Source organism: Uloborus diversus, chromosome 6, assembly GCF_026930045.1.
Source record: "Uloborus diversus isolate 005 chromosome 6, Udiv.v.3.1, whole genome shotgun sequence".
NCBI lineage: Eukaryota > Metazoa > Arthropoda > Arachnida > Araneae > Uloboridae > Uloborus > Uloborus diversus.
Window position 1 is genome coordinate 45,689,636 of NC_072736.1, and position 20,394 is coordinate 45,710,029.

Below are 20,394 nucleotides of genomic sequence, written 5' to 3' on the forward strand. Positions count from 1 at the left end.
GGAGATCGTTAAATTATGTTTCCAAAAGAAAGAAGAGAAAAAGAATTCTAAAATAATAAAAGCGGAAAAAAAAAAAATTGCTAGCGCAGGTGATAAAGTCGCCAAAACTGGTACAGCTGACGATAAACTACATTTGTCAAATTGGAATTCCCCTCTGGTAACCTTTAGCTTATCGTATACTGTGTTGTCGCCAACGGAGGTTTGCTTGGCGATTTTAGCGCAAAATGGCTTTCGATTCGATCATAAGCAGCCATGTTTCTACTGTAATTTATGTATTGTTCAATGCGTAACATATTAATTATGCAAAATACCAATGGATTAAAGAAGATAACATTATAATAACGTTTTTATTCAGGTTAGAAGACAGTAGATCATCAAAAATTATGAATAAATGGACAGAATTATCGGCGTCAAGATCGTAACGCCATTTGGACATCTCACATGTACATTTAAAAAAAATTATTTTTCTTCTAAGATACTGCATAAAAGCTTATGAAAACACTTTTAAACAATTAAAAATTGATCCTGAGGCTCGATAAACACCTTTAAAATGAAAACATCATATACTTAGTTCTCAAAAAATAGCATTGTAAAGATCGTAAATTTTGGACAAGCATCAAATTTCAAACTTACTATTTTCTAAAATCGTCTACAAAGTGAATAATCTGTCTTTACTTTTGTTATTTGTGTAAAATATTTAAAAAAAATTATTCAGTGTAAGATTCATACCTTTAAATTTTTTTTGAAACTTATGGAAATAATTTTAAAAAATTTTTCTTTAATGGTACATTTGCTCAGTTAACGTTTTGGTATGTCCAAAATTGCGCCTTTTAGCAAAGAAAAGATTTTTTTAAGGGCATTTAAAGAGTATTTTTTCCATAATTTATGTCAATTCTTGTCTCTATACAGTATTATAATTTAACTCAAAAATTTTTGAGTTAATTAAAATGAAAGTTATTTGGTGTTGAAGCTTCAAAGTTGAGGTCTGTGTTTGCTCCCACCTTTTGAGAACTGCCCTAAGATATATTGCACAAAACAACACGTATCTCTCCTGCATGAAACCCAGTAAACAACCCAAGTAAACAAGTTGGAACAGATTTAAGATTGCCTTCAGGTTACCAAATACAGGTTAGTTTCGCCAGGGATGCCATACTTAAAAAATTATCACCTTATTGACGAGAAAAATATTTCAATTTTGTGCAAAATATTGGATGTCACCAAATGGGAGGGGGGGGGGGTATATCACATCTGTACCAATTTCAGTTCAATATTTAAAAAATTTAGAAAGATATCATCAATCTAATGGACTGTATTTCAATAGTTCTTGGACAGCCCACAAATTTTAAGAATCATTTGCAAATTTGGAACACTTGTAGGCAATTATTTATTGTAATGTGTGATAAAGGCAGGGGTGATTATGATTCCATAAAAAAATACCTGAACTTTTTTTCCAAGAAGAAAAAGTGTTTTGATGGGCATATATATACACATTACGTGTATGCACACAATATTTATATACATTATTATTTGCTGGGGCTAAAACTCAAAGTTTTAATTGGACTTAATGCGTCCATGTGCATGGAGGGAAGTAAATTCTTTTAATTTTTTTCATTTTTTAAAATTTTTCAAAGAATGTTTAATTTTCCTCCACTGTACCTTAATTGCATTCATTTACTAAAAGTGAACTTTCAGAATTAAATATGTTTGGGGCAAAAGGGGCAGCATGTATTATGATCACTGTGCAATAGGGCTAGGCGATATCCGAATTTTAACAACACGATATATCGCTCTCCAAATATCGATATTTTCGATATATATAGGTCGTTAAATTCATTTTATGGGGGAGGGGGGACTGCAAAACCTATTACATAAGCATCTGCAACAGAGAAAAGCCATAGGCCCTCTTGGTGAATAAATATTTTAGGAATTTATTCTAATATAGCTACAGCAAGGATTTTCGTGTGTTTGTGTTGGGGGGGGGGGGGGGATCATGAGGCAGATTATACCACAGAAACTTTTGGAGAAATAAATTTAGAAGAATTTAAGTCTTTTAATTAGTGAGTGGCAATTTTTGAGGAAAAAGGGGCTTGGTAAATTTGAGGGGTGCCATCGCAGTCGGGTGGGGGGGTACACTCCTAGTTACATCATCTGCATATTAAGATATGCAACAGAGAAACGCTATTAGACAACTTGAAAAGGAAATATTAAGGGAGGAAAATATCAAGTAACCCTCCTTCCTCTTCTTATCTAGCCTTTATACCATCTCCAAAACCGGCTGTTCTTCAATAATTACTATAGAGATTGTAAAATATGACGGTAGCTTACGCTTTATACCAAACAAAACGTCTTCAATTTGGACTTTCGGCTTTTCATTAAACATCAACCTAAATTTTACAAAAGTGGGGTTTTCTGAAAATATAGGAGATCCGGTATTTTCGAAGAGGAAGATACCGGAAATCAAGATGAAAAAACCGGAAATCCGGTAAAATACCGGAACACAATCACCCCTGGATAAAGGCAGAATTTGTGAAAAATCTCAAATGATTCAATGTGCTTCAGGCATCCCATATTTTAGCATCAGCTTTTAATTTTAAATTTAGTTGTATAGTTAACTCAAGCAATTCTAGACCTTTAAAATTGAAAAAACATTATTGCATTCCCCGCACATACACACAAATATATTACCTATGCAATCGGCGCTCATTATAATGACCGCTCATTATAAAGACCAATCCATTATAACGACCAGTGGTAATAGTCCCAAATTTGTTCCAATGAACTCTATGTTAATTTGCTTCCGGTGTAACGACCGCTCTGCATCATCTAATCCAATACAGCGACCGAATTCAGCGAACACTATTCCTGCTGTTTTTTCCAATGATACTTAATATGTAACTTGAAATGACCTTCATTACTGTTTACGGACTGGAAGAAGGTGAAGATTACAAAATGGGTATCCTTGGGCAATTCCATGGTAAGTGCAATGTTGCGGAGGGGACATTTCATCCTTTTTTCCCTTATTAAAAAAAAATTTTAAATTATTTAATGCCTTCAATTTTTTTCCTTGCATATATTCAATGATATTAACTCAATTGAAATTCTCTATCAATTTGAATTTTTAAAAAAATATTAAAGTAATGTTGCGGAGGGGACAGCAAAATATCAGATTTTTGAAAGTTCATTTTTCAACACGAATCTCTGCTCTGTTTTTAATTTAAGACTATTTCCATATTTTTTATGGTAAAGAAACATCATCTAACTATTCAAAAACTGTTTACAAAAAACTTTAACTTTTGTTATAAACTCACAAGAATTTTTTTAAAAAATCTTAACCTGTTGTGGAGGGGACTTTATGTCCTTTTGTGAAACAAATTGATTCTTAGTCAAAATAATGTAAATAAAATCTTAGAAATCATTTTTTATTCAAAATCTCACTCATAAATATCAGAAATTTGGTTTGGAAAGGCATAAGTAAACTTTCTGACATCAAATTTTGGTTCAGGTAACAATTGAATTATCTGGGAATTGCTAACCCAGCTTCTGTCTTCCTTTTCTGGAAATATAAATGAAATGCCTGTTTCATTTGACTTTTTTAGGAAAAGTACTTCTACGTTGTCGCCATCAACAGCACATATTTGAGCCACAAAGAGTCGATCTTTATTTTTTATACTTTTCAGTTTTGTTACGACAAAATTTCCGACAACAAATGATGATTTCAACAAGGACTTTTGTGATGGTAAATCTGGGGTCGAACCTCTGTCAGAATCTAAGTCTAATGTTGTAATCACAGTGTGAATTGTATATTCCCCTTCTTTTTCTTCTTCATCCAGACTAAAGGGTGAATTAGTAAAAACTTTTAATTGTTTCTTGTTTAAAACCTCAACGTAATGTAATGTTCTTGGAATTGGTTTTAAAATTCTTTTCCATCGATGTTCAAGATCTTGACGTCGATTATTGTTTTCCGCTTCAGAGGAAAAGAGCACACAAATCTTTTTACTGTGATTTTTAATCACTTCATAAAATTCAATGGCATTATTAATCACTACTTGCCCTTGAAGGATTTTTGTACTAACGGTCCGTTTTAAGTCTGCACCAACACCATCAGCAGGTCCTTTTCCATGAGATGTCTCAAAAAAGGACCAGTCAGCATAGCATCCATAATCGGACTTGTGGTATACAAGATTGCCCAATACAAAACGATTCTTGAACTGACTAGAAGGTCCATCACTCCAATAATGAACCTTTTCAATCTGAATCGACAATTTTTCTTCTATATCTTTAAGTATCAAACTGTTATAAGATACAATTGCACCTTTGTCATGCTGCTTATCATCTGATACAATACCATAGCATAAATGCTTCAATTCATCATCTTCTCTATAGTAGGCAATTGCAGTAAATATTATTACTTGCACTGAATGCCAATGAGCATTCATAATTTCCTTCTGTTGTCGAATTGAAAAATTCTCGGCAAAATCTTCAATTATAATTATTTCCTTATTTTTTAAGTTGTCTTTGAGAAAAGATAATTCATGGAATTGCCGTTTTATATTATAAACATGTCTAGAAAAGGGTGTCAATAAAAGTTTCAAATTTTCTATTGTTTCTGCAGCAGAATAAGTAACAACAGATTTTTCAGATTTTCCATTTCCAGAAGCCCACTGATAGTAAGTGACAAGCTGATCAGGATCTACTCCTTGAAATATATCATCGATTGAATCAACTGAGCAGTTTTGGCATTTGCGGTCAGCACATTCAGGTTTCATTTGGATATCATAGTCACATACAGTCAATTTGAGTAACTCCTTGATGTCAGAAACATTCAAATAGGGAAATGTTTTTTTAAATCCAGTGAATAACAAATCTAAATTTTCATGGTAGATACAATAGCAAACTTCTCTGTCTTTCTCTGTAACAGGCACAACATGTTTTGGTCGCAAGTTATGAAAACTACCTTATTCCAATTTTTATATCAGAACCTTCACAGAAAAGAAAATATGCGTCTCTTATTGTCATTTGTAAAATTCGTTTTTGTATTTTTGTTTTGGTGCTACCCTTTTTAATAATAACATAGTCTTTTTGTCCTGGACACAGTCTACTGATATCATCTCTTTCAAAAAATGATTGTACTCTTTTAACAGTTGCATCTGAGATAGCATTACATCGTTTTTTCCGAGTGACACGAGAATTTAATATTGGTGAGGAATACAACTTAGCTTTTTTTGTTGGTGAAAGATCAGCTATCACTTTTGCAATTACTTCCACTTTCTTTTCGGAGTCTTTTGGCAATTTTCGCTTCACTCTAGCAGTTGCTCTTCCAAGCGAAGCAGGAGAGGAATATGAAACTAAAGTTTCCCTTGTTTGGTCTAAATTTTTCTTCCTCCATTTAGCTTTTCGCAATCTCTCTTTTTCTCTCTGAGCTGTTAATTCTTCCATTCCTTTGGGTTTGTTTTTTGCAGCTGCTGATCTCTGCTTCCACCTTAATCTCTCCTTGGCTCTTTGTTGAGATAACAGTATTGGATCCAACTTAACCTTTTTTCTAAACCCCCTTGACCTTTCTGTGGATGTTTTACCCATTATTTTACAACTATCTTGTGCTTGACTACCTTAAAAACTCTTAAAAATTACATGGGCAAGATTTAAAGAAAACAGCTATAAACAGACAGCAAAAGTGGGGCTCACAAATGTAACAACAGAGTATTAGTATAATGAAGTTTGAATTTACTAGTGCTGACATCTGTCCAACACATTTGAAACTAAAATATACTGGACAAATAATATATTTTAAGAAATTATGAAGAAGTAGGAAATTATTTGTCCCCTCCGCAGCAAAAGTGTCCCCTCCGCAACAATTTTTGAAACTTAATAACTAAATTAATGTAATTTTTTTCTCAAAACTACTGGTAGGGTTTGAATTTAGTAAGTCTTTTAAAATTGAATTTAAAATGTTTTGGTAAAATTTCAATTTTATCATACCAAAAACTTAAAAATTATATTGGGTGATTCCATGGTATTTAGGACATAAGTGTCCCAAATATAAAGTGTCAAATACAGAGAAAATCTATGATTTTTCCTATTTAATATAAATTATATTTTTATAATCTATATAGTTTTTTTCTTTAAAAAATATATATGAGGCTTTTTTTCCACTTTGAATCAAAATTTCACAAATTTATTGTTGCGGAGGAGATACCGTATCAAATATGTTTTTCTGTTATAAAAAATATATATTTTGTTATTGAACATTGAATGTTATCCTAATTTTTTTATCTTACTGTTATTCATTCCCATACAATGGAAAATTTTGATTGGGAAATTTATAAGGGAAGAAAAGAACTAGTAAATATTAAGGTGTCCCCTCCACAACAATTTTTAATCCTTACAGATTTGCATCTTTCTAAATCAGCATGGAATTCAGAAAAGACCATCTAGAATTGCTTCCACCATGCTGATTTTAAAAAGCAAAGGGAAAAATGCTTAAATGATTTGACAGGCAATCCAAGATGAAAATTTCGGTGAAAAAGATGAAATGCTGTAAAAATTTTCTTAAAAAAATGAAATTGGTAGGAGCGTTAAACTTTGACTGTTATGCTAAAATCAATTATGATTTAGAATGTGTCAAACACGTGTCTGTCAGAAAATGAAGTACCTCTCGATATTGTGCACAAAAACAAATTAGTGTATCATGATCAGATGAAGAAGAAGAAATTGAGACCTAAGTTCCCAGTATGAAAAATGTTTCAAATGCTCAAGAGACTTTTTAGTGTTCCTTTGAAAAGCAAGAAAAACACTATTTATCATCTATAACTGAAATGGAAAATTATGTTTTGCAAAAGTCACATGTGCTCAAAGGGAAAGCAACTCCTTCTGATTTTATCTTCAGAAAATAAATGATTTGTAAGTACTGTAATAGTTTTCCTATATTTCCTACTTAGAAATATTTTGTCATAATATTTTGCACCCATAATTAAAAATAAAAAATCCAAAGATAAAAAGGAATTTGCGCATTTTACTGGAATCTTTAAAAAAGTGCCAATTGTATTGGAACAATGAAACATGCATGATGCCTGTGTATATTTTCAAAAAATTCTATCTCTTATAATGACCAATCTTTATAAAGAACTTTTTCTCTGGCACGGAAATGGTCGTTATATCGAGCGCCGACTGTATATCTATCACCGAACTGTATTGAGTTGAGTTGGGACAATATATTCACTTTTAATAAGGATTACATTGGATAAAATATGTAATGGAGACCCAAGATTTTAAAAATGGAACGACTTTTTTGAAATGCATGATTTCATGGGACCCGGTTTGCGACCCTGGCTAAGAGTGGTCATCTCATCAACATAATCTATGCTGAAATACATCAAAATTCACCACATGTACAAAAAAAATTCTGAACAAACTACAGTGAAACCTCCCTTAACGGACACTCCCGAATAACGGACACCTCTAATTAATGGACATTTTTGCAAGTCCCAGTCCCTCAATATAGGCCCATTCCATGTAATTCACTCTGAATAATGGACACTTCGAATAACGGACAGTTATTTCACAAAAAATTTCCCTTGCGATCGTAGCACTTCCGGTTTTTTTTTCTTTTCACAGAATACCTTAGTAGCAACTGCTTGCTTTACAAAGCTTTTCATCCTCCACAGCTGATATTCCACCCTCCCCCCCCCCCACATCATCTCCTTATCACTGTTTCTTGGAATTAAAAGGTTGGTAATGGGCAGAGGCAGCGATTGAGGTTTAAAAGTTGGAGGCAGAAAAAAAAGAATTAAAAGACGTGGTACTTTTTGCGGGCAGCAAAAAATTAAAAAGAAAAAAAAGTCATAATTTTGTTACGGCTAGTTTTGAGAGTATTGAAGCAGATAAGTGAAAAGTGATGTCAGTCTAACAATTAACGTACGTTTTTCTTAAGATTTTAATGAATTTTGTACACAATAACTATTCAAAAGTTAAGATAAAAAAGAGGAAACTGGGTGCTTTTTCTAACTGGGGCTCTCGGGAGATGCAATTGAGCAGACCGGCGCCGGTAGTAGTCGGCTTTATGGGGCCGTGGTTTCGTTGGGTTGTTTAATTTTTAGAGATGAAAAATATTTGCCCATATTCAAGGTCATATTGCCAACTGTCAATCATGCAATAGTGATACTCGAGATAAAATAAATGAACCATATTAAGTGTGGGGGAGGAGGGGGGTTGCTCCGCCGAATCGCCGCCGTTGGTAATGGGATACCCTGAGATGAATTGAGAGGCAAGCAAACCTGCTTTTCATGCAGCAATCGTAGCTTTGCAGTTGCAAACTTTCCGAAAGGCGTGTTGATTTAGTTGATTTTTTTGTGTGACAATATTATTTGAGTTTTAAAATGGCAACTAAAAGAAAGAGACTGACATTGAAAGAAAAAATTAATGTTTTGGATTTTGTAATGTTTTAACTGATTAATTTAATTGATTAAATATTTTTAAGACAAGTGTGTGCTGTTAGTATACCTTTATTCAGATTTATTACATTTGAAGTAAAATGTAGTAAACCTTTCGCAATTGTTTCGATTGTGTTCTACAAAGGGAACAACAGCTCATTTTGAAAAAGGTAAATTAAGTAGTAACCTCCTAATAGCGGATACCTCCCAATAACGGACAAAACTTCTGGTCCCCTGACTGCCCGCTATTCGGAGGTTTCACTGTATAAGAATATAGCAGACAATTTTAAGTATGAAATAAATTTAAATTGGTTTACAGCGCAAATTTTTCAGCTTCCGCGTAAATTTTAACAAATATTTTTTTAAATGGAACTTTTGAAAAGAGCATTATTTTATATAGTTTTATATTTGTGTCATTCATAAAGTGAGGAATTTTCAAACTTGTCAAATAAAAAAAATTACCTCCACTTAAGAAGAAATTTTTTTGTGTAAAAAATCAAACTCATCAGAAATTTTTTGGCGCTGGCTATATTTCATGTTTATAAGGTGAAATTCGTCTGCACAAAAAATAATTTTAAACTTTTAACTATGCAAGCATTTGTATAACATCTGAACAGAATGGATAGCAAGCAGAAGAAAAATAAACTAAAATAGTTGAAATAATAAAATTATTAGAAACATCTAACGACCCATTTTTTCCTTTAAATTAATGTTTGTATGGTCCAAACTTTCGCGAAAGGAAAATAGAAATATTTACACATTATTGAATCGAAACATATCTTCACATGTGAAGGGTCGGATAGTAGTCATTGCTGAAGTCTCAACGGGAAAATTAAATATGAATTACAAAATTAAAATAAAGCTGCGGAAACACAATTTAAATATTTACTTTAAAAATCTTATTTATTTACAAACAAAAATTTTAACCATTCACACAATAAAATTAAAAATCTTCCTTTCTGATCTATGATTGGCTACAACATGCAATGGAAGTTGTAGTCTACTTCTCTCCCCGTCTATCTAGGGTGCATTCGGAAACGCGGATCGGTCGCCTCGCCTCGGTGCGAACCGCTGACGCCACTTAACCGCGTTCGGAAACACTGCGGTTGTTTTCTGCAACCTGTGGCACCGCTGTCTGGAAGCGGTTAGCGAGATCACAAACGTCACAAAGGCTGCGTTCGGAAACGATCCACCGGTTACACCGCGTGGTTAGTCCGGTGTGGTTATGACGTGTTTGGAATTTCTCTAGGAATTCCGGTAGAACAGCTGTGTTTCCGAACGCTCGTGGTTAAACCGCGGTAGTTCTAGTTCAGCAGCAAACGACACTCCAATCAACGCGTAACTTTCATAGTAGGCAAGTCACGTGCGTTACGATCAAAACATGAAACACGACCGGATTGGCCAACACAGACTTTGTGACGTTTGTGATCTCGCTAACCGCTTCCAGACAGCGGTGCCACAGGTTGCTACCAAGTCGACCGCCAGAAAACAACCGCAGTGTTTCCGAACGCGGTTAAGTGACGTCACCGGTTCCACCGCAAGCGTTTCCGAACGCTTGCTGTGGCACCGAGGCGACCGATCCGCGTTTCCGAATGCACCCAAAGTCTGTGTTGGCCAATCCGGTCGTGTTTCATGTTTTGATCGTAACACATGTGACTTGCCTATTATGAAAGTTACGCGTTGATTGGAGTGTCGTTTGCTGCTGAACTAGAACTACCGCGATTTATCCACGAGCGTTCGGAAACACAGCTGTTCTTCCGGAATTCCTAGAGAAATTCCAAATACGTCATAACCACACCGGACTAACCACGCGGTGTAACCGGTGGATCGTTTCCGAACGCAGCCCCAGTTATCATTTCCGAACTTATCATTATTTTTCAAAATAAAATTGAGTTATTGATTTTTAATGAAAATCTTTTCATAGTCATACAAGGGTTCAAATGAGATGCGATCGAATGGACATAGTCTTCAGAAAATGTCAGATGAAGAGAAGGGAGTCCAAAGCTGTTAGCGTCCTCTAGCGGCTGTAAAAAACTTTTGCTGCTCTCACCTGGATCATCTACTATATGTACTGGCTTACTAGTTAACTCTATTTTTGTTATTGTTATTTGAAAAGCGTGTTTACTTTTGCAAGTAATATTGAGAAGACGGTAATTTCGTTTGATTTTTCCAGCAATCGGAAAGTTTTTGCTTCCATTTTCTTAGCCTTTTTTAGATGAAGTTCTTTGGGATGGTTTATCTCTCCTCTTGCAACTTAAAAATTTTGTTTTTGATTTGGAATGCAACCTTCAATTCTTAACTTCTTTTCCAGGATTGGGTTTTGAACTGTCCTAAATTGGTTTTGGACAGTAACAAGTGGTTTTTACCGCCTGAAAATGGGGAAGATTTCGATAATTGGGAACCTGGCGATCTTTCTTAATTGGCGCCAATTTTTAGCTTCTTTGCCTGCGCGAGAGGTATTTTTCTTTGCAAATCTAAACAAAGAGATCGGAAACATCTATTCACGTAGGGTTGCTATAAATCAGCAGGGTTACCAAAATAAAATTAGTTACGCCGAAAATGAGACGACCGTGCCAGATTCCCAATTATCGAAATATCCCCTGAAAGTGTAATAAACTGTTCAAAAGTATGTTAAAGCTAAAGGGGTGTAATCTATACGTATTTACTAGGCTTGCTAGACGTCCCGGTTTGACCGCGATTCCCGGATTTCAGGCAAAATCCGGGGCCGGTTTACTGCAAGTCCCGGAAAAAGATAAATTTGATTAGATGACCCAAAAAGTCTAAGAAATATTAACTGAAGGATTATTTTGGATAATTACTTTGTCATTTGAAACATAAACTTATAAAATTAATATGGAATCGGCTTGTGAGGATTTTTACAACAACATTTAAAACCAAAAAAGACTAATATTGTTCAAGTTTTTTTTCCTCATTCAAAGTATTTCTTCTTACAAAAGTAACTAATAAATATTAACATGCAAAAAATAAAATGTTTGAATTTATCTGCTTGTGTCATTTATTATTACCCCTGGTTTAGGCTCATAATTAGTATTTATTCATAGCATTGAGAATGAACTACCCCTCTGAACACGCTATGAAACAGCCAGGGGCCTTCAGGGGTGTTTGTGATCCAAAATTTCCAAATATTTTGAACTGACAACGCATTTTAAAGCTGAAAAATTGTATAAAAAAAGAAAAAAAAAACTTTTAAAAGGTTTTTTTTCAATAATTTCTGTTTGTATGTTGCAAAACTTTTTACGGGGGGGGGGGGGTCGAGTTTCTCATAGTTTCTGAAAATTTCACACTATCTTCAGAAAATTTTACTTGAGTCCACTATCACCCCCTGGTTTCGTTTTGTATACTCGCGACGGGAAGAGGGAGGTATTCCGGTGTCCCGGTTGGACATTTCAGAAATCTGGCAAGCCTAGTATTTACTACAATTTTCGTAATGCATATACTAATTGAGTTCAAATAACTCGATTACATAAAAACTTATGCGATTTCCAACTCCAAGAAATGTCATAAATGTGATATTAATGCAAAAAAAAATGCTAAATTTTTAAAATGGTTTTTGCATATAAGTTTAACATGATGTTTTAGCAAAAAAAATTTTTTTAATCATGATTAGAGAACAATAAATTGATGATTAAATATATGCACTTGTACAATTTCTTTTTAAAATTCAAATACTATTATAATACATTATGTAACCAGGACTGCCCTCCTGGAGGGGGGGGGTCATGGCACAGACTGCGCGATTGGAATCTTTAGGGGGGTTGTTTTGATGGGTATTTTTCACATTTCTTTGCAATATTTAGGGGTTAAATAAAATAAACAAAAATTATAGTACCTCAACAATTTTTAGAAAAAAATTACTGACATTTTCCTAAAGTAGTTTGGTGGTGATTTAGTTTTAGATAACGAAATAGCACCATAGTCAAGAGAAGAAAATCTTCAGAAAGCTGTAAAAGGTGAATATCAGGAAAAGTGCTTAATTTAAGTCCCAGATGAATTTCCCTGAGTAATTCCAATTATAAACCAAAAAAAAAAAAAAATTCCCATGTTGTAAACTTTTTTGCACATGCATGTTGGTAACTGTCTCATGTTCAAATCTCAACTTAGTGTTAACCCACAGGCTCATGTTTCCAAAGTAATCTCCCCTTTGAGTATTATGCATACTTTCTGTTCACCCCAGGAACTTTTTTTGGGTCGCCACTTTTACAAACTAGATCGGAATATGGCGAGTGGCGACAAGAAAAATGGCGTGAATCTTGGCCTTTATTTTGGGCCCCATGTGGTAATCATCTTGATACTGGTTGTTACTTGTTTTTTTTTCTGGTGTAATTTTAATTTGAAACGCTTCTGTTCTTGATCTATTATTTGTATTTTTATTTTAGGGCCAAAACTGAAAAAAATAAAAGACCTGCCAATGCTATTGAAATGTATCTCAGAAAAGAAATAGCAAAGTAGAAAATTGTTCGTCAAAGAAAAAGATAAAGTTTTTAATTGAACAGTTTCTTAAATCTACAAGAACTATGGCGAGCTCTACGGCAAAACCTCAAAAAATACCTAAAGTTGCAAAGGTAAGTTAATTTAAAGAAAAAATTAATTGTTTTCAAAAAAATGTCTCCTCATTATCCTCGGAATAGGGTGACACCCTAACCTTGGATAAGCGAATTCAAAAATAATCTATAAATTAGGTAAAGGCGATGCTGGTGTATGCAATAGCTTAAAAAATCAGTAACACTACCATACGTGTAAACTACAGCTGAAGCAATAACAGGGTATATAAAAATGTCTGTGAAAATTAAAACAGGATCGCTCATTGTTGCAAACAGATTACACACATGCATGAGTAAATCAAGCTGGCAGATTAAGGGTGCTCTTCACTGAGAGTCTGAAAGCTTCGGATCCAATGCTAACCTACGGGGAAAGTTAAAGGTTATTTTACAAAATTCCTTTGAAGTTTTCGGGTCAATTTTTTTTCTGAGTATTTTTCAAGCCTATGTCTGTGTATTTTAGTTTTTACTTTTTTGATACGTCCATTCTTCGTTTTTTTAAAATTCGAGAAAAAATGAATTTCTTCGAAAACGAGGTACTGTTGGACCTTTCGCTCTGTAAAAAAGCTGCAAATCGTGCTATCGAAATTTTAAGAACGCCCCAACACGCAAAATATTTCCAGCTCTCTTTTGAGACTAAGTTTGAAATGATGCGACCATTTCTAAAAAAATATCGGAGTTCCAACCATCTGAAATATTTTCGAAAAAGCTCAATTTCTCTACTAAGCCACGCCTTTCACTGGTCCCTCCTTTCTTGAGGGGAAAAACCGGGTGAGGTGTATAAGATTTACAATCATTAGCGCAAACGACCGTTTCCATTTACTACTCTCCTCTTTTCCGGAGGCATTTTTCAATGAAGGAATGAATGAGTGCTTTTGAAAGTGAATCCACATGCTTGGAAACATCTTCACGATTTGATTTGTGTTTAGAAAGGATATAGTTTTTAAAGAGTGCTTCTGAGATAATTCTTGTGAATTCTTGTGCTAAATGACCTCCTGAATCCAAATATGACCACCTTTTCCCATTCACACGTCCCGCTTTTTTGGAAATGTCGTCCGCAATTTTTTTCAGTTTTTGTGTTTCATAGCCATTATTTTTATTTGGAGGGGAAGGGATCGTTATATTATACATTAATACTTTTCTGAGGGGCTAGAGAGGGGCTACGTTTGTACGCAAGAACATATGGAGGAAATTGGTTAACTCATGGGGGGTATTACCACTTATTATGTTTTTAAAATCATCAAAATCCATCCTTTTTTCTAAGGGTTTGTTTTACAATTTTTTCTCTTATTTTTTGGCATGAAACCAGAGTATAGGACTCACACCTATAAACCCTATATCCGAAAAAAAAAATTTCACGTTGTAAATTTTAAAAAAAGGAAGTATCGCATTTTGCGTGAAGTTGCATCGCAGACCTTCAGTGAAGAACCTTTCCGTGTTATTCAAATTAATTCACGGATATTATTAAGATTAAAATTATCTTAAGTATGCTTATAATATAGCATTAATGAATATTTCTATTTCTGGGGATGCACTACCCCCATTACTTTTCACTACATCAAGAAGGCATAAACAATGGAGCTGGTGCATCCAAAGAAAGATAAATATGTATATTAATGCTACTTTATAAGCAAATTTAAGGATGCTTTTCACTGAGAGTCTGAAAGCCTACGGATCCAATGTTAACCTGCGGGGAAAGTTGGATGAAGGTTTTACAAATTCCTTTGAAGTTTTCATGTAAATTTTTTTCCGAGTATTTTTCAAGCCTCTCTCCGTGTTGTGTACTTTCTGCTTTTTTGAAATATCCATTCTTTGATTGTTTAAAACTCGAGAAAAAATGAATTTCGTTGAAAGAGGTGGTAGGTACTGTTTGACATTTTGCTCCATAAAAAATCTGGCAAAATATTTCAGGCACTCTTTTGAGACTTTGTTCGAAATAGTGCGACCATTTCTAAAAAAAAAAAACAAAAAAAAAACCGGGGTCCAAAACCGTATTTCAGATATTTACTAGATATTTGGAATCTATTTTTGTCTATATTATACTATGTTACTGCAAATGTAAACGCATAAAATGCTTTCCACAGCTCAACAAACAGTTTTGAAAATAATTTCTCGAGCCAAACTCGTAAAAAATTCTTTACAAGCTATGTACACATTGATCATGTAATTCATAATACAGTGAAATCCAGTAACAATGAACTTCAAAATCGGGACTGAAAACTTATTTGGTTGAAACGGGTGTTTCGTTATACTGATATACGTTGTAACAGGATTTCACTGAATTTTTCTTTTGAAAACTTTCTAAGGAGAAAAATGATACATACCTGCATTTCTTTAAAGCATGAATGAGTATAAAAAATTGTTTTAAAGCAGGGGTGGGTTCCCAGGGTCGTGACCCCAAATGGGGTCGTGTAGCGTTTCTTATTCGGTCGAAACGTTATTCCTACCACAGTATAGTTGGGGGTGGATCGAATTTAACATAGCAGTTTTGTAATGTAAGATCTAACGTAGCTTTCACAATGTTGCCAGGTTAGGTCCACACCTAGCGATACTTTACTGACATGTAGGCTACGGGATCACAGGTCCTTCCGAACTCCCCGTTTCCTAACATAATTGAAGAACCTGAAATTGTGTTTTTGGCGTTTCAAGTTCAAAAATTTGCTGGTGGAAGATCACAGGACCTCTTACTTACTTCCAAATACTACCAGAGTTCGTCTAAAAGTGCATTTTGAAAATTTTATTTTCGTGAAAATTAAAAGGCATAGCCCCCAAACAGAGGGCTTGGGAAAATAGGGAGTATTTCTGAGTAAATAGTATGCTTACGATAAAGATCATGTTAATTAAATATCGAAATGGTTCCCTCTCCTAAACAAGAAGCTAAATCCTTTCTCTCGCTGTATTTACATATTAGGAGTCAATAGAATAGAAAATGTGGGATCTCAAAAAGATTTTTGTTCTATACGAATGAAAAATACTTGATAATCATTTGATTAGAACATTCATTTTATTCTGTGACTGAAGACACGATACGATAATTTTTCGGCACAGAAGTGCGTAACACAGAACTTAAAAAGAAAAAGTTTGTCTTGATTTTTTTTTTTTCTTTTTAAATTGTGAACCCTTACTTGTACTTATAATTGCTTTCCTAAATGCAAGCTGTTCATTTTCATTTTTGTTTTAACTTTATGTATTTCCTGCAAATCTGTTTCTTGCCCTTTTTTTATTTTTTATTATTGATTCATTAAATGCAAGATGCATGAAAACAAGGCAGAGCGATAAAAACTTTAAAATCTGGCAGAGCGAGGCGTTGAGATTTTTTTTCACCTAAGTATTTCGAGGTTTTTTTTTTTTTTTTCAGGCAGATATACATGTAGGTAATATTTTCGTGCCTCCTGAGAAAAAGGACAACCCTTAATATTTTTTATGACAACTAACGAGGATCAGACACTCACAAGACTTATTAGGAAATTTTAATAAAAACTCAATGTGTTGAAGTAGAAGCATTATATACACTATATGACCAAAAGCATTGGGACACTTTCAAAAATTCACATTTTTAGGGATTTCTCGAGAAATAATAGACCAATTGCTCTATAATTTGCTTCGCATAAAAGGTATACTCTAGTTGTCATTTTCCAATAAAAATTAAGTCTGCTATTCATTTAGGGGACCGACAACAAATTGAGGAAAAAAGTTTTTTGATCATTTTTCATTGCAAATTGCTGGGAATAAGCTATAATTTTCAGAAATGAGTTAAAAATCTATCAAAAACTTATTTTTATATTTTTGTGAAAATATCTCTTATACCCATGGAAATATAAGCATTTCTTTCGAAAATGCAAAAAATTTTGGACGGTTTTCGCCTCATATTACGCAGAGTATTTCATCAAACGTTACTAAACTTTTAGAATATTTGACAGCATTTTAGAGAAACATAATAATAAAATTTGAAGTTAAAATATTGAAAATTTGATGAAATATGAACAATTAAAGCTATTAATTTTTCACTGCGCATGCACGAAAGATAGCAATTTATAACGTTCGTAATTCAAAGCTCAGATACATCCTACAATCCATGAAAAAAATTCCACCGCAATTTCTTTAAATTTTAAAAAGTTATCAGCGATCTAATGAGCCGAATTTCTATAATTCTAGGATAGGCGACGAATGGTAAGGGATTGTTAGCAAACTGGCAACACTTTCCTGCCATCGTTAGAGTGATTCATGATAAGAACGGATTATTTGTTGCTGGTCCCCTAAATGAATAGCAGACTTAATTGTTATTGGATTTGACGTCTGGAGTATACTTTTCATGAGAAAAAAAATTACAGAGCAGAGAGCAATTGGTCTTTTATTTCTCAAGAAATCCGTAAAATTGTGAATTTTTGAAAGTGTCCCAATACTTTTGGTCATATAGTGTATGTAATACCTCATGTATTTTGCCGAATTTAGTAACTGGGAATCTGAAACTCTAAAAGTGCTAGGTTTAGTTTTATTCTAAAATTTCAACGCAAGATAGTTTACAAACATTGAGAGTGGGGGAAGGAGTGATTTTTGCCTTTGAGTTTGGAGCAGGGTGAGCACCCCTGCATACAAACAAAGATCACAGAAAAATCTTTAATTTTTCAAATTCAGGAAATCCTTATCCGTAGCCGTCCGCGACTTTGCCGTTGTTATGCTCAATTTGAAAGAACATTCACCATAACAACCCCTTGAGAAATGCTATCGTAGCTTTCTCATCTACATATAAAATTAGATAAATAAATAAATATTTTTTCAAAAAGAAAAGGATTCAAAGATAAAGATTAGGGGAATTTTCTGGTCACCAGTGGTGAGAAAAGGCAATTATAGTAGCCACATTTTTTTTCTATTCGCCACTGCATTTGTAAAACAGGTGACTAACCAACAAAGTAGTATTTAATTTAGCACTAAAATATAAATATTATCAGTTCAAATAAAGGTTAATGTAACTAATTAGTGGCATTAATGTTTATTGTACAATCAAGTATTAACTATGCAAAGAGGATCTAGTTTCATTTTTAAGAAGAATGTTTTCTGGCAACTCGGATAGGGTTGGGGAGAGTGGCAAACAGGCAGAGGAAGCGAAAAAATTTCGCCAACCGATAACTAGTTAGTCTCCAGTTTTATTCGGCACTCGATTTTTCAAATATATTAAGTAGGATCATCCATTTTTAAAGAATATTTTTTGGTTAGAATTTGGAGTTCATTTCGCTAAAATTCAGTGTGGTCATGCGGGCTATCTTTTTTTTCCTTCCTTTTTTGAAATCATCAATTTTCAATAACGAACATTTTTCTAAAAATAAAACGAATTTATGAATTTATTTATTGCAAATATTCATTCATTCGTTAATTTTTCCTAGATGAGATCTGAAACCGTATTAATGGGGGGAAAAATCTTTGTTTCAAAATTAATTTTAGCGCGAATACAAATAAATTAATATCACAAGTAGGATTGCAAAATGCGCGGCAATGTAAAATTTCGCGCCTTTTACATTGAGTTATTTTTCTTTTACTTATGTAGTCAAGACTCAAGAGGGAAAGAACTAGAATTTCCTTGGAAGGGTCTAAAAAGCTGCGGTTTCATTTCGCCGACAGCTATACCTCCCTTGACTTGCACAGCAGGGGGAGCGTCCGGTCTGTCCCCCTGCAAAATGTGACAGGTCACATGATCCACACTTTCATCGGTCACCGTTCGTTCTATTGGCTGTTGAAGTGTCAATCATTTCACTGATGTACACTGCTTTCGTTTAAAGAAAAGACCCATTTTCAAGCGAGATCGTTTTTCTTCCCCACTGAAGAGCAGCCTTAACTGCAACAGATCAAGCAGGATTACACTAAAAAAGCATAGAGCCGAGGCATTTTTAAAGACTGATCTGGTCACTTGTTTGCACAACTTAGTGTAGATCTAAAAATCAGTAAGTAGTGTAGATCTAAACAGGGTTTGTTTGTTTTTTTGTTTTTTGAAAAACTAAATTTTTTTCTTCCAAATGCTTCCATAAAGTTTACATATGATTTTAAGATGTAGAATCCAATTAATACAAAGTAACCTGCAAAGCTTTAGCAATAAATTGCAGATAAATGAATTTGCTTTTTTCTTTTTATGTAATTGTTCAGTAGTTTTTCTTTTCTTCTTAAATCAATGCAACTTTTCTTATTAGATACTTAAACATATAGCAGACCAACTATCTTTTTCTAAAACTAGATGGAGAAAAAACCCAAGTAGTTTGTCGTCTTTTATCTATTAATTTATTTTTCTTTCATTTCTCTTTTACATTTCAAAATAGCCCAAAAATCAGATTTCAGCCAAAACTTCATTTTACAGCCTAATTTGCTTAATTACTTAAAATTTATAGAGATAAATCATGTATCATTTAAACAATCTGTAATAAGTAGACATATGTACATAAATCTAAATTCTTGAATATTTCAGTGACGAGAGAAAGAAAAAAAAACTTTGCTCCCCTTTTAGCATCCACGATAGATGATGCGATCGGAGCAAGAAGAAAAAAGTTGGAAAATAAAATAAATTTCTCATACAATAAGGGGGGGGCGTTTGCCCTCCTCCTTCCCCCCCCCCACCCCCCCCCCCCCCCCCCCCCCCCCCACCGAATCGCTGCCACTACTTCAAATTAGTTTAGCTATTTGTATTAAATGTGTAGAAAAAAAATCATTTTAATGTATAAGTTTCAATTATCTATTTCTGCGTAAAGTTCATTTCTTCCCTCTGCGTCAATCTATAATTGTTCAAATTTTTCTTTTAAAAAACTTTCATTTTTATCGTATTCAGACATTAAGATATTTACTTTGTAAAACAGTTTTCAATAAAATAATTTGCATGTACTGTATCACCTGGTACTGATACAAATTATTTGTCTCATTTGTAAAATAATAAAATTCATTACTTTTTTTCTGGGAATGTTGTGTGCAATGAGTCTTGTTTATTCAAAATGTTTAAATATTTTGTTCAAATACATACAAGTTTTATTTGTTTTCATTAATGCATGTGCTGCAAGAAGTAGTTTTACTTTTTGTGTGTATATTATTTTAAAATTCCAGTAACTATTCTTTAATAAGCTATTCAAAATTAATATATGCTTCATGTTTGATGTGAAAAAAAAAAAAAAAAAGAAGCAAAACCGAATAACTGCTATATAAATCAAAATATAGTTACCTTATTATTTAAAAAAAAATGTTTTATTTTTTGCCTCAAAACATTTTGGGGCATTAATTCCGTATTTAAACAAATTTATAAATATGTATTACTATAATTGTACATTAGTAATATTATTCTAATTTTTCATCTTTAATTCGCTAATCAGGAGTGCTCACCTAGAGAGAAGGATCATTTTTAGGGGCGTATTTTTCACATTTGGGTGTCTCCTCGATAT

At 33.5% G+C, this 20,394-nt stretch overlaps 2 protein-coding genes across 2 annotated transcripts in view; one reads left to right on the top strand and one right to left on the bottom strand.

Annotated features, from left to right (window-relative positions):
* LOC129223768 (N-alpha-acetyltransferase 20-like) overlaps positions 1-9,375 on the bottom strand; it is a 28,084-nt gene extending 18,709 nt beyond the window's left edge. The window contains exon 1 of the mRNA XM_054858127.1: positions 9,184-9,375. Coding sequence (XP_054714102.1) covers positions 9,184-9,236 — 53 coding nt within the window. The 5' untranslated portion in view covers positions 9,237-9,375. The remainder of the gene's footprint in view (positions 1-9,183) is intronic.
* A 3,457-nt stretch (positions 9,376-12,832) lies between these two features.
* Positions 12,833-20,394, top strand: part of LOC129225117 (crooked neck-like protein 1) — a 35,108-nt gene continuing 27,546 nt past the window's right edge. The window contains exon 1 of the mRNA XM_054859678.1: positions 12,833-13,009. Coding sequence (XP_054715653.1) covers positions 12,962-13,009 — 48 coding nt within the window. The 5' untranslated portion in view covers positions 12,833-12,961. The remainder of the gene's footprint in view (positions 13,010-20,394) is intronic.